We start from the raw sequence: 15,874 nt of genomic DNA, 5'->3' as shown, positions 1-15,874 counted from the left end.
GGGAAAGTGGCAAATTTCGTACACTTCTAACAGTTGGTATCCCATGTCCAGAGCTTTGAACAATTCTACGCTGACCCAGGTTCCCGTCAAAGCCCGTTCTTCCTGGGTGTGCTGACAAGGCTGATCTTGGTTGCACGTTTCGGCACAAGTACGGCACAAAGGAAACATCAGTTTGCCTTGGCAATGGTGAGGTAACACGGGATGGTACAAGTCCGTGGGAGGCAAAACTTTACACTTGATCAGACCTTCGTATTGTCGAATGTTTTTCAGGTCGATGTGTTCCGTCAACAATTGTGGGTGCCCTACAGGAAAGCGGCAATATTTGCACACGTAGGGATAGAGCGAACACGCGTCCAAGTATTTGATTTCTTCTCCTTTCTCTTCGTCGGCTTGGTACAGCAAACAGGTGGCATTGGTCCTTCCTCCGTACAAACTATCCCTCGGATTCAGCGGGTCCATGAACTGGTAACCTTCCACGAGGCGTTTAAATTCGGGATCGGTTTTCAAACGGTGATCGTATTCGTGTTCCCACATTTCCACCACTTGGTATCCTTCCTGTTCTAACTTCAGGCGTCGCTGACAAGTGGCCTGGTACAAGTCTTCCATGGTTCGTTGTAAAAACTGATTTTTAGTGCCACGGTCAGGGTAACAGACGGGACATCCGTGAAATAAGCAACCGTTAAACTCGTACACGATCTTGGGGTTTTCTAAGTCTCAGCCATCGACCGAATGCGTTCCGATGGTCTTTTCGCCCCCTCCGTTGCGGGCATGCTGAATCCATTTGTCTTCCTTGTCGCACAAGTAATGTAACCAGCGTAGGGCTTTGACCGAGTATTGACGATTGACATAGTGGGTCGTTTGAGGACTAATGACAGCTACGGTGTTTTCAGGCATGAATCGTTGCCGGTACACTAAGGAACACGCTTTGGCAATGGTGCAAGCTTCTTTCAAAGGATCAACCCCTCCGTGTTCCATGAACAGTTCTCGAAATTTTCCACAGCAACGTCGTAAAATGTCCACGTCGGAACGACAATACTTTAACATTTCTTCCTGAAAGTCGAAAGGGTCTGAGGCGTGAGCCTGGTACCAAGCGTAGAAAGCTTCTCGTTGTTCGGTACGCATGTTGTCGGGGTCGTAATAGTGAGCCTCAGGTAAATGGGGTAGAACGGCATGTTGATTGGCTTCCGTATTGAAAAAGTGTGGAAAGTACCCTTTAGCCATTTCTGTCATTCCAAACGTTTTAGGCATTCGGCTCAAAGGCATGGCCAAGTAACTCATCGAATCTTTAAACTGTACTTGTCCCACTTGCATGAAAATGATTTTGGCTCCGTTCAAAGTGACTTTAGGACGCTCGGTGCCTTGTTCCGTATAGTATCTCAAAAGAAACTGTCCATCGTATCCGGAGAAATTGTGAGCCATCACCGTGGCATGACGATGACAATCTCCGTAACGTTCGATGTCCTCTTGGCTCCACGTCTTGTTGATGGGGTCTAAAACCCATTGGGCAAAATCGGCTAACGTGTTCGGTCCTCGAAAGATTTTTTCACGCCCTCCAGGAATCTTGCTGCAGTGAGGGCAATGACTGAAGATAGGTTCTTGAATGCACTTCTCGCACGCTCGATGAGCCACGCAGAAATTAGGAACGTGAATGCCGGTCTCTTGCATGCATTCGAAATCAAAAAAGATGAAATTGCCTTTCTTCTTTTCACCGTCCTCTTTCTCTGGTGGGGGTTGGTATATTTGCACGTAGCATTGGTGTTCCAAGTCCACGATGTGATGACAAATGTGATATTTTTTCTTTCCTGAACATATGTGTGCCTTGGCATTATTGGTACATATGCCTTGTCCACACGTAGGGCACAATCTTTGCAGTTGACAAGCACATTTCTGCTGTGAACCTTGCGTCTTCAAATGTTGTTGGTAACAGGTAGGGCTGACAAACGTGCGCAGACAAGTTGAACAAGGCACTGGTCCTTCGCTCAGACAGGGTGGAGAGGCCAAACATCCTGAGCATTTGAATCCGCAATGTTTGTGTTGCTCTCGATTATTATAACCATGGTCACATTTCTCACAGTAATAACCGTATCCCAGGAATGCAGTGATACTGGTAATGGTATCGAAATGGTCATCGTGATAATAGACATGAATGTATTTTCCGTCCTTAAAGTCTTTCCCTCGAAACAACAGAGGCCCGCGCATTTCTTGAGGGTGCACTTTCAAGGTGTATCGTGGAGCTAGGACATCTTGCAATGTTTGCATTTCAGGAATGCCACAGGGTGTGTCTTTGGATATGCCAGCTTGTTGCAACAGGAGTTCTGCTTCGTTTCGCTGTTTGGCTCGGTCCGATTGTTGAATAGTTTTCCAGGCTCTTTTCCATTCTGCCGTGTCGTTCTTGTTGGCATAGGTTCGTCCCACCACGATGGCTCGGGCTAAACACATCTGGTCTTGAGAATTGTGAATTTGGACGAGACTCTTTTTGGTGCTGCGAAGCTCGTTCACCAGTAACACCTTATTGCGTTGTCCGGTCCCTTGGGGAGGAGAGACGTGGGTCATGTCCAGTGCGGCTTTTCCATCGGTGATGTCAAACTGGTCATTAGATTGTTGCACCTGTTGAATCTTGTCCATGACTTTGGAAGCGGTCAATTCTGCAGGGGTGCTAAACTCAATCCAAACAGTGGATTTCAAACCGTCGTGTTGTATGGAAAGTCTCAAGCGATCGTCTTCTTTGGGTTGACATTGTCGCTTGAGTGAGGTGAGCAAAGAATCCCACACCCCAGTGATGAACCCTTCTGCTTTCTCTAACGGTACTTCAGCCATGAAATCTTTAAACTTCACTGTGTATTTGTAAGCCGTGGTTCTAAATTTTCTAGAGGAGCTCTTTTCCGTCTCTCGAATGGAATAGTACTTTTCAGAGTTGACTAAGGGTGGTGAACTTTGTTTAGAGGGTTCGGATTCTGGTTCACTCATGTCCTCTTCAAAATCACTGGCATGAATTTGTGCCAAGACTTCAGCCCTGGTACGAGGCGATAGATCACGTTTCTGCCTCTTACTTTCTTCTTCTTTCTTCTCGAATGAATTAGATCGTTTCATCTTGAGTAAAAAACGTGAAATGACTCAAGTTTAAACACCATGGACTAATTTATAGTCATGGCAGACCAGCGTATATAAAAGGGTGTGTGTCTTGTCCTTTCACTATTCATTTCACTCTCAAACCGAGTACAACGATGGAAGAGACTACCCAGATGGAACGTTTCATCAGAGCTTTGCGAGGGGTCATTAGAAAATTCTCTTCAGACCAGCCGACGGACTACTGTCCTTCCTTTCGAGATAAAAGTCAAGATACTTGCTATATCTGTCAGAAGAAAGGGCATTGGTCTTCAGAGTGTCCAGACCATCAAAAAAGAAAAAAAGGGGCTAGAAAAGACAAAAGTCAAGATACCTGTTATTATTGTAAAGAAAAAGGACATTGGTCTCCAGATTGCCCAAGAAAGAAACAAGAGGAGTCAGAAGAAAAGAGGGATTCTTCAGAAGAAGAGAGGGATTCTTCAGAGGAAGAGAGGGATTCTTCTGAGGAAGAAAGCAGCCAGGTAAAGAAAAGGAAACAGGAGAAGAAAAGAAGAAGGAAAGAAAGTGAGGAGGAAGAGGAGGAAAAAACTGTGACGGTGAAGAAATTGAAAAAACAGAGAGAGTAAACAATGAGATAGAAGAAGTCAATGAACTTTTTAAAGTGCTCTGTTGTGAATTGTGAATTGGATTGTAACTATGGATAAAAGAATAAATTAATTATATAAGGTAAGTGTCTTTGAGTTTTGATTTTAAAATAAGAAGCTACACTCACGCACTCATATACACGTACTATAGGGGTAAAATGTTTTTGTTTTTTTTTTGAGTTATTGGCAATTGAAATTGTATTTCTTTTCGAGAAATGTGGGTGGCCCTGAAAAGGGCCTTTTTTGGTGTAGGGGTGAGTTTAAGCAATCAACTTTAACTGCCTTAAGCCTTTGCCACGGCCAAGGCCTACTTCTGGACTGCGTACTGTTGATGATGATGATTGGGTTGAAATCACTAAGGGTGGTACAACAAGCTTAGTCACAGGGTTAACGTGTTTAGCTCGGGAAGGTCGTATTCTCTTCGGTCGTAATAAAGAAGTCTGATACATTTGTTTCAGACTTCTTAACTCCGCTAAAATGTCCAACAGTACCGTGACCGTTTGATTTTCACCCTCTTGTTTCTTTGCTGCTACTTCTTCTTGTTGTTGTTTTTTTCTTACCTCTTCTTCTTGCTGCTGTTGCTGTAGGAGAAAAGCTTGTTCCGCTTCCTTTTGTCGTTGTATAAATTTCTCCAATTCTTCTTTCTGTCTCTGTCTAAAATTCTCCACTTGCGGTAATGAAGAAGGCAAGGAAGGTTCCGGAACAAATTCTTGCGAGGTAAGAAAATCCACAAAATCCCAATTTACCTCTTCTGAAAGTAAGTCCGGGTTCCCTTGGGCGGTCTCCACTGCTGGTGCACCCCAATGGATCGTTTTCTGAGTTTCCGTCATGTTGAATCACTGTCGCATAGATTGACTGCACACAGGCGCTAGCGAATCTATATAGACCACGTGACGTCACAGACTGCTGTCTTCGGATTGGATGCGGGCTGACTGAATTTTGTAACGCGTGTTCGGATTGGTGAATGAACTCAATCCGTTTCAATCCTTCCTCTACCTATAAATAAGCGCAGTTCACTGCATTGATTCACCTGTTCTCGTCGCCTCGAGATGTGGACCACAGTTGAATCATCCACCCTTGTGTCTTCAATGATGTTTAGGATAGACATGCTAATGTATGTCCGATCCAAGTGGACCGTTGTCCACAGGACAGACACCAGTCTGTGGATACGTAGGATATACGTAGAAAGACAAGGATGCCTCAAAAGAGTGCTGATTTACGGTCCTACAGTGAGGCGCAGCCTAAGGACAAGAAGAAGACCAATGCGGTGCCACTTATGTTAATGGATACATTAACATAAACCCAAAGGCCCTTTTCAGGGCCACTCATAGGTCTCGAAAAGAGATTGACTTTCGATTGCCTATCCCTTTTTTTATTTTATTTTTTTTTTTTTTTTTTTTTTAAAAATCCCATGTTCAATTTCCCTTGACGCTATACAGTCCCACCCTGTTTAAATTCCTTTGACGCTATACAGTCCCATATTCCCATGTTCAATTCCCCTTGACGCTCAACAGTCCCAAAATCTATTTCCCATGTTAATTTCCCTTGACGCTAAACAGTCCCACGATTTTTCTCCATGTTAAATTTCCATTGACGCTAAACCGTCCCGGGGGGGGGGGGTCTGTAATGCTAATTCCCATTGACGCTAATCTGTCCCCCTTCACTACTGCTGCCTGTCAAGGTTAACGAGCCCAGTCTGTCCACCCACCGCCAGACACTCGGTCGCGCCACACAGCAGGCTCTGTGTAAACAGGGGGCCCCGCGTGAAGGTGCTGCTGTGGACACAATAGTGTTGAGGAGGCCATACGCAAGTAACCTCCTGCCCTGCAGAGTCAGACAGTAGTCTCGCGGCGATCACTACACCTGGAAAGCGGGACGTCAGGCCCGGACCTTACCCCCCTCCATATATATATATATATATATATATATATATATATATATATATATATATATATATATATATATATATATATATATATATAAGTTTTTCAAAATTTTTAATCTTTTATGTTCGACTACTATCTCTTTGCTTAGGTAATTTCAGTTTTGTTCCGGTAATTCCTTTTGTTCTAGTACTAAATTCAATGTGAACTTAAAGTCATGTAACATAACATAAAATTGCTAACTTTTCTCACTTTTAATTTGATTGGATAATTACATGTTATGGTGAATATTTAAAAGATAAAATTGTTTCATCCCTACACTAGTAGGTTGATACAGTAGTCCTACAAGGTGAGACACATCACCCGATATTTTTGTTTTGGGAGATGATGGAAAAAGAACATGTGCTATGTCTTACATTGTAGTTCTAGTTGATAAATAATAGTATACTTCACTCAAATTTGCTTCTAAAGACGGACAAAGATAATACGATATGCTTCCTCCGCAATTTTGTCGGACCATACAAATAATGTGCTTCAGAAAACGAGAGGAGACACAGTTGTGTAGTGGTGTGAAACCTACTCAGTAACTTGTGATCTTGTAGATTTTGATCTCCGGTCAGTGCACATACAAACTTACTATTGAAATAACGGGCTGAGCCGGCAAGCATGTGTTCCGACGACAGAAGGATTGCCAGAGTAAAGGAATTGATTAAAGATTATCGCGACTTTCCGAAACCGGGGATTTTGTTCAGGTAATATGAACTATACCAATAATTCAGATTGTCAAACCTCAGGCACTTGATTCCGGGGAAACTAATGTGTTATATGGTGAGTGTACACATTGGTTTACCCAGAATCAAGTGTCTGTGTGGCGAACGTGGAATATGGAATGAGTAGAATTTGACATGGTGGTGTATCAGAGGAATAGTCTTACATGTAAGACCTCGACGCTGATATTTACATTTTGCACTAAAACAAAAATAACGTGTCATGTTTTACATTGTAGGACTATCAGAAGAAGTGGAGCAAACATGTAGATCTCGTTCGATAAATATAAGTAAATATTTTAAGTAAATACAGTGCCTGATGAAGACACATTGTAATAGCCCCCCCCCCCCCCCTGTAAATATAAAAATAGTTCTTCAGTGTAAGACCCGATTCCGTCTCGTAAAGATCAGGGTCATTGTCTTGACTACATATAGCCCTACAATGGAAGACATCGACCCTGATATTTGTTTTGGGGACACCGGCCGTATGTTATGAATGTAGTAAAATCGTAGAGAAGAAGGCATATTTCCCATTATCTCCCATCAATCTGGTTGAATTATGTGTGTTAATTGTTTTATATTCATGTATTTGAATTATGTGTGTCGTTTTACATGATTGTATTTGAATTATTTGTCTTGTTTTATGTGATTGTCATTTATTTATGTATTATGTTCATATAATTGACATTGAATTATTTGTGTTTTATATGATTGTCATTGAATTATGTGTGTTGTATTGCATTATCATTATTGAATTGTGTTTTATATGAGTGTAATTGAATAATGTATCTTGTGACATGGATTTGAATGTTTTAAGTGTACTGTCATTGTAACTCGTTCTGTTAATCTGTTGTTTTTTTTGCACATGTCATTTATAAAGTTTTTGTCCCAGAAATCTTGAACCAGAGCTAGGACTCCGCTTTATGGATAATCCTGTTTAATGAACATATCGTATTCAATCTGATTAAGGTCAGATCTCGGCTTTCCTACATGAAGATCTGACGATGACTGCTTACGGCTCATGTTCTGGTGACCTTTGAATTAGCCAATAGAAATGCAATTTAAAAAATCTGAAAGTTAATCAAATTGTTCGGTACACATTGATGCCCTTCATTCACAATGCGTTTTCTCCAAATGCGAAGTTACAAGACTTCATCTGATTGGTTGATAAAATTAGTGTTCATGGTAATAACATAGGTTACCAGAACGTGACCCCTGAGCCGTCGCTGTCAGATATTCATGTATAACAGCAGAGATCTGATTTTAATCAGATTGTATTTGGTTTGTGTAGTGTGTATCTCATTGTTTAATGTTCATTATGCTCAGCATCGCAAATGATGACAGCGTGTGCAGTTCAGTGATTTTCTCACGAATGGCTTGAAATGATGGCATGTGCAGTTCAGTGATTTTCTCACGAATGGCTTGAAATGCAGCTAAAATTTCCAAATGTTTTCTGCATGAGACATTTCAATATCTTCTGTATCATCCTACCTTTGTTTGTATCGACATAAGAGCAATACCATTCATTTTATATGTATTGAAAAAGAGTGGTCTGTGTCATTTAATCTGCCATGTTAGTCCTGGAGTTATGTAAGAGTCCATTTTTTAAAAATACAGGGCTGAGCAGTTATGGAAGAAGTTGCATTCTAGAGGTAGCAAACATTCTCTAATCATTACATAAATCATATAATAAAAAGACAGAAGCACAGTAGCTTGTTGCTAAGTCCTGTGTCAAGAATACCCGCTGGACCAACATGGTGGATTACATGTACACAGACCACTTTTTTTCAGCATGCATCAAATGAGTGGTCTTGATCTTGACAGTTCGATGCTACATTATAATGTAATTTTTGCACCACACAGAATCAGTCGTTACAGCAAGAACCATTTTTATGCTCCTATATGTCTAAAATAGGATTTGTTTTGGTGCATAATTCTTGAATTTAAAGCTTTTGTCTCAGATCACTAGTAATTGTATTGTATTTGATTGAGGTTTGCTAAAGTAGTATGCTGAAATGAATATGTGATGTTAATCTGTATGCAAATGGTGTTTACATGTGCAAAACAAAGTAGCATGACATCCCATCCAGTCACATTATCCTGACACCAGGCTGATTAGTCCTTACACTAACCTCTTAATGCTGAGTGACAACAAGGCAGCTGTTAGTATCATTTTTATTATTCTTTGGTAGGAATAGGCTGGGGTTTGAACCCATAACCTCCCACATCCAAGGCGGACGCTCTAACCACTAGGCCACAGGAGTGGTCATATTTCTGTTGTAAACATTATATATATTATGATTTTTGTGTGCTGTTTTTTAACCATGGGGAAAAGATCTAGGGTTGGCAATGCTAAACAGGGAAAGTCAGGTGACTTTAAACAATTTTTTTTTCCTTTATCACTTTTGTACTGTTTTATGATGCTGACTTAATTATTTATGTCTTGTATCAAAATTTTATGTATTACACACTGATATTTCCAAATAAATACTCCATTACTTCCACATAATCTTATGTTGAAGGGATAACAGGATGTGGGTTATTTACTAAATGAAGCAGCTGATGCCGTTTTGATTACTCACTCATAGTATGCTTACTAACTGTAATTCCTAAGATAAAAGTCATGTGACATTCAGTTGGATTGATAGACAGACAAAAGGATAGAGTGATAAACAGACTGAAACTGTCCTACATTTTGGTATCAGTCGAGTTAGTTCAAGCTTTCTGCCCTACATTTGAGTTAGTCTAGGCTTTCTGTCCAACATGGACCAGATAGATATTAAGCAGTCTACATGTACCATCAAGATAAAAGTTAGTAAACAAGATATACTTGATCTTACAGTGGCCTTCATGTGACATGCAAATTGATGGAACTGGATGTACTGCCTGGATTAGGATATGAGTATGGGATGCATTTGCAGCATCAGCAATGACTAAGAAACTCTTGAGTGACTTGCAAATTTCAAATAAAATTTTTATAAAATGAAACTTTACTCATCAAAGGCTCTGTTAATATAAATGCTGTTTAACGGTATATACTGTGATAATAGTGTAAAGAAATCATATCAGCATAATAATAATAACAATGATAATAATAATAATAAAGACTTTATTCAGAGAAGGTAACTCAATTAGTTACAGAACTAATCTACCTTGAGGCCTTCTATCTGTTACGTATGAATGTTTCTCCATACCAGTGGACCAGTATATTGAAAACATTTTTTAAACAATTCCTTCTTTGGTCTTGGTAAAATATAATTTTTACTTCTTATGGAGCTTAAATTTGGAGTAGCATCAACATCTCTTTGGTGAAAGATATTGCTTAGATAGATAGAAATGTCTTTTCTGGATACTTTATACATCAATTTGGCCTTTCTAAGAAATATTCTTTCATGTATTGTTAAAATCTTTACATTATTGATTACATCTCAGAAATTGACTATATACTGATCCAGAATTAAAAGGCAAGCCCTCTTTTGGAGTCTTAAAAGTGTTGTTATGTTTGAATTAGAGGTATTACCCCAAGGTACATTACAGTAGTCCAGATATGACTGAATATAACTTTTATAAAAGATGACCCAATACTGAAGAGGAATGTATGTTTTGATTTTCCTCAGTAGCCAAAGATAAGAATTAACCGTTTTTGAAACACGTTTAATGTGAATAGACCAAGTAAGATTGTTAATCATTAGGTTGATTATAGCATATATTACATACACACAATTTTATCATGAGATGTCATATTACGGCTCACATTGTCAAATAGAACCTGGAGTATCAGTACTATAATGTTTGTAATATGTGTTAAATGAATATGATGTAAAATGTGCATATGATGTGTTAAATCAACCTAATGTGTAATGTGTGTGTAATATGTGCTATAATTGACCTGATGTGTAATGTGTGTGTAATATGTGCTATAATCAACCTTATGTTTAATGAGTGTGTTGTTGTTGTTGTAGGGTTTAACGCCATTTTTTAGCACACGTTAGGCTATACATGGCGGCCAGTATTAATATGGAGGAAGAACCTGGGAAAACTCCGAAAAGAACCACCGACCCTCAAGAAGCTACTGGCAAGCTTTCTCACATACCCACATTGGCCGAATCTGAGACTCGAACCTATGCAGACAAAGGTGAGATAGCAATGATCCATAACGAAGAGCGCTTTAGACCACTCGGCTACTTGGGGCCCCTAATGTGTGTGTAATATGTGCTATAATCAGCCTAATGTGTAATGTGTGTGTTATATGTGATATAAGCAACTGATGTGTAATGTGTGTGTAATACGTGCTATAATTGACCTAATGTGTGTGTAATATGTGTTATAATCAGCCTAATGTTTAATGTGTGTGTAATGTGATATAATCAACCTAATGTGTAAAGTGTATGTAATATGTGCTATAATCAACCTGATGTTTAATGTGTGCAATATGTGCTATAATCAACCTGATGTTTAATGTATGTTTAATATGTGCTATAATCACCTAATGTGTAATGTGTAATATTTGCTATAATCACCTAATGTGTAATATGTGCTATAATCAACCTAATGTGTAATGTGTTTGTAATATGTGCTATAATTGACCTGATGTGTAATGTGTGTGTAATATGTTCTTTAATCAACCTAATATGTAATGTATGTGTAATGTGTGCTATAATAAACCTAATGTGTAATGTGTGTGTAATATGTGCTTTAATCAGCCTAATGTGTAATGTGTGTGTAATATGTGATATAATCACCTAATGTTGTTGTTGTTGTTGTAGGGTTTAACGCCATTTTTCAGCACAAGATAGGCTATACATGGCGGCCAGTATAATTGGTGGAGGAAGAACCCTGTAAAACATCACCTAATGTATAATGTGTGTGTAATATGTGATATAATCACCTAATGTGTAATGTGTGTGTAATGTGCTATAATCAACCTGATGTTTAATTTGTGTGTGTAATATGTGCTATAATAAATCTGATGTTATGTGTGTGTGATTTATCAATTTCTGCAATTTCCTTTGTGATGCCACATTCAGTCTGAAAATCAGAGATCCAAGAAAAGTATTAACATCAAGATCCAACTAAAAGTGTCAGAAGATGTCAAAATTTATAATTTAATTGGAAAAGGTAGTGCCTGCATCATTATGTCAGAAGATGTCAAAATGTATAATTTAATTGGAAAATGTTATCTCCTGCATCAATAATAACCACATGCATGTTCACTGGTTTAAGTTCTTACTTTGACCCTTTCTGTTGGGATCACAAGTAGCTGATTTTCTGCCTGTTTTACCTTTATGATGATAGGGTGGCAGTTGATCATATTTAAGTCTTCCAAAGTATGCCATTTTCAAATGAAATATAACAAGGAATAAGCAACACATTAGTTATTAACATAGATATTGACAGAAAGTCAGTGTTTTCTTCTTTCTATATTATGTGTTTTGTAACTGTTTCATTAAAGATCTAAAGTTGCATCAGCTGCCAAATACCACATAAAATGTACAGTAAAATCAATTAGCTGACCATTAAAAGCACATGTAACCATATATACTCACTTATAGATAAAGTCCAAATGTAAACTGCACAGACCCAGATCTGCTGGTGCATTATGCACCAGAAGATCTGGTTGTGTGCAGTTTCTTAGGAATAATCAGTAAAACAAACAGCATGGCACTCATCTGCAGGTGTGTATGGCTGGTCAGGATCTTTGTTTGCAGTTTGACTTGTCTTATAAGTGAGTATATATGATACCTGCATGTAGATCTGGGTTACCTACATCTTATCAAAAGTGGAGCATGCACATGATCTACTTTATATGTCTCTTATTTGTCTGGGCTTGTATCAGACATGCCTCATGATGTAATACAAAGTAAATGAAAATGTTTAGTAAAGATTTCTTTTAAATAATTTGACCCTTTATATGCTTATCACTCACCTTTTACATATGTATTCACAGCATTCTATTACTGTTTAAGTGTATATACAGTATAGTTATGACTATAGAATATAGTAACTAGGCTACTGATACAATTAGAATAGGGGCCCTGAGTGGCCGAGTGGTCTAAAGCGCTCACTGTTCCGGATCACTGCCATCTCACCTCTGTCTGCTTGGGTTAGAGTCCAAGGCTCGGCTAGTGTGGGTACGTGGGAAAGCCTGCCAGTAGCTTCTCGTGGGTCAGTGGTTCTTCCCTGGGTTTTTCAGGGTTCTTCCTCCACAGTTATACTGGCTGCCATGTATAGCCTATCTTGTGCTGAAAATGGCGTTAAACCCTAGAACAACAACAACAACAATTAGAATACAGTAACTAGGCTAGTGATACAATTAGAATATAGTAACTAGGCTAGTGATACAATTAGACAGTATAAAGTATAGTTATGACTATAGAATACAGTAACTAGGCTAGTGATACAATTAGTATACGGTATAGTTATGACTATAGAATACAGTAACCAGGCTAGTGATACAATTAGAATACAGTAACTAGGCTAGTGATACAATTAGACAGTATACAGTATAGTTATGACTATAGAATACAGTAACTTGGCTAGTGATACAATTAGAATACAGTAACTAGGCTAGTGATACAATTAGACAGTATACAGTATAGTTATGACTATAGAATACAGTAACTAGGCTAGTGATACAATTAGAATACAGTAACTAGGCTAGTGATACAATCAGCACACTAAAGATAGTGTTCTGTATTCTTTAGCTTAAGACATGCATACATCACACTGTACAGCCTAAAGTTGTCAAAGGTCTTGAGTGGGATTCACTTTTGACCATTTATTATATTTGTAGATTATAAATCAGATTATTTTATATTTATATCCAATTCAGGTATTTTTAAGCTGAAGAACAAGAATAAAAATTGATGCAAATCCTTTGGATCTCATTCCTGAGAGCCATAGGATGCAAATACTGGAAGAAAATTTGGTACAATGCTACCAATCCCAGCCATGCCATACATAATTTGGGTACAGTGCTACCAATCCCAGCCATGCCATACATAATTTGGGTACAGTGCTACCAATCCCAGCCATGCCATACATAATTTGGGTACTTTGCTACCAATCCCAGCCATGTCATACATAATTTGGGTACAGTGCTACCAATCCCAGCCATGTCATACATAATTTGGGTACTTTGCTACCAATCCCAGCCATGCCATACATAATTTGGGTACTTTGCTACCAATCCCAGCCATGTCATGCATAATTTGGGTACAGTGCTACCAATCCCAGCCATGTCATACATAATTTGGGTACAGTGCTACCAATCCCAGCCATGCCATACATAATTTGGGTACAGTGCTACCAATCCCAGCCATGCCATACATAATTTGGGTACTTTGCTACCAATCCCAGCCATGTCATACATAATTTGGGTACTTTGCTACCAATCCCAGCCATGTCATACATAATTTGGGTACTTTGCTACCAATCCCAGCCATGCCATACATAATTTGGGTACAGTGCTACCAATCCCAGCCATGCCATACATAATTTGGGTACAATGCTACCAATCTCAGCCATGTCATACTTAATTTGGGTACAGTGCTACCAATCCCAGCCATGCCATACATAATTTGGGTACAATGCTACCAATCCCAGCCATGTCATACATAATTTGGGTACAGTGCTACCAATCTCAGCCATGCCATACATAATTTGGGTACAGTGCTACCAATCCCAGCCATGCCATACATAATTTGGGTACAGTGCTACCAATCCCAGCCATGCCATACATAATTTGGGTACAGTGCTACCAATCCCAGCCATGCCATACATAATTTGGGTACAGTGCTACCAATCCCAGCCATGCCATACATAATTTGGGTACAGTGCTACCAATCCCAGCCATGCCATACATAATTTGGGTACAGTGCTACCAATCCCAGCCATGCCATACATAATTTGGGTACAACGCTACCAATCTCAGCCATGTCATACATAATTTGGGTACAGTGCTACCAATCTCAGCCATGTCATACATAATTTGGGTACAGTGCTACCAATCTCAGCCATGTCATACATAATTTGGGTACAGTGCTACCAATCCCAGCCATGTCATACATAATTTGGGTACAGTGCTACCAATCCCAGCTTTGCCATACATAATTTGGGTACAATGCTACCAATCCCGGCCATGCCATACATAATTTGGGTACAATGCTACCAATCCCGGCCATGCCATACATAATTTGGGTACAATGCTACCAATCCCGGCCATGCCATACATAATTTGGGTACAGTGCTACCAATCCCAGCTTTGCCATACATAATTTGGGTACAGTGCTACCAATCCCAGCCATGCCATACATAATTTGGGTACAGTGCTACCAATCCCAGCCATGCCATACATAATTTGGGTACAGTGCTACCAATCCCAGCCATGTCATACATAATTTGGGTACAGTGCTACCAATCCCAGCTTTGCCATACATAATTTGGGTACAATGCTACCAATCCCAGCCTTGCCATACATAATTTGGGTACAATGCTACCAATCCCAGCCATGCCATACATAATTTGGGTACAGTGCTACCAATCCCAGCCATGCCATACATAATTTGGGTACAATGCTACCAATCCCAGCTTTGCCATACATAATTTGGGTACAATGCTACCAATCCCAGCCATGCCATACATAATTTGGGTACAATGCTACCAATCCCAGCTTTGCCATACATAATTTGGGTACAGTGCTACCAATCCCAGCCATGCCATACATAATTTGGGTACAGTGCTACCAATCCCAGCTTTGCCATACATAATTTGGGTACAGTGCTACCAATCCCAGCCATGCCATACATAATTTGGGTACAGTGCTACCAATCCCAGCCATGTCATACATAATTTGGGTACAATGCTACCAATCCCAGCTTTGCCATACATAATTTGGGTACAGTGCTACCAATCACAGCTTTGCCATACATAATTTGGGTACAGTGCTACCAATCCCAGCCATGCCATACATAATTTGGGTACTTTGCTACCAATCCCAGCCATGTCATACATAATTTGGGTACTTTGCTACCAATCCCAGCCATGCCATACATAATTTGGGTACTTTGCTACCAATCCCAGCCATGTCATACATAATTTGGGTACTTTGCTACCAATCCCAGCCATGTCATACATAATTTGGGTACTTTGCTACCAATCCCAGCCATGCCATACATAATTTGGGTACAGTGCTACCAATCCCAGCCATGCCATACATAATTTGGGTACAATGCTACCAATCCCGGCCATGCCATACATAATTTGGGTACAGTGCTACCAATCCCAGCTTTGCCATACATAATTTGGGTACAATGCTACCAATCCCAGCTTTGCCATACATAATTTGGGTACAGTGCTACCAATCCCAGCCATGCCATACATAATTTGGGTACAGTGCTACCAATCCCAGCCATGTCATACATAATTTGGGTACAGTGCTACCAATCCCAGCTTTGCCATACATAATTTGGGTACAATGCTACCAATCCCAGCTTTGCCATACATAATTTGGGTA

General features: G+C 39.6%; 1 protein-coding gene across 1 annotated transcript in view; it reads left to right on the top strand.

Annotated features, from left to right (window-relative positions):
• Positions 1 to 6,186: 6,186 nt before the first annotated feature.
• LOC149787370 (adenine phosphoribosyltransferase-like) overlaps positions 6,187 to 15,874 on the top strand; it is a 39,642-nt gene continuing 29,954 nt past the window's right edge. Inside the window, exon 1 of the mRNA XM_089977952.1 lies at positions 6,187 to 6,345. Coding sequence (XP_089834078.1) covers positions 6,260 to 6,345 — 86 coding nt within the window. The 5' untranslated portion in view covers positions 6,187 to 6,259. The remainder of the gene's footprint in view (positions 6,346 to 15,874) is intronic.

This window comes from Sinohyriopsis cumingii, chromosome 12 (assembly GCF_028554795.1).
Source record: "Sinohyriopsis cumingii isolate HCF-2022 chromosome 12, ASM2855479v2, whole genome shotgun sequence".
In the NCBI taxonomy this organism is placed as follows: Eukaryota; Metazoa; Mollusca; class Bivalvia; order Unionida; family Unionidae; genus Sinohyriopsis; species Sinohyriopsis cumingii.
The sequence above is the reverse complement of the archived record's forward strand: the minus strand, read 5'-3'. Positions and strand labels throughout refer to the sequence as shown.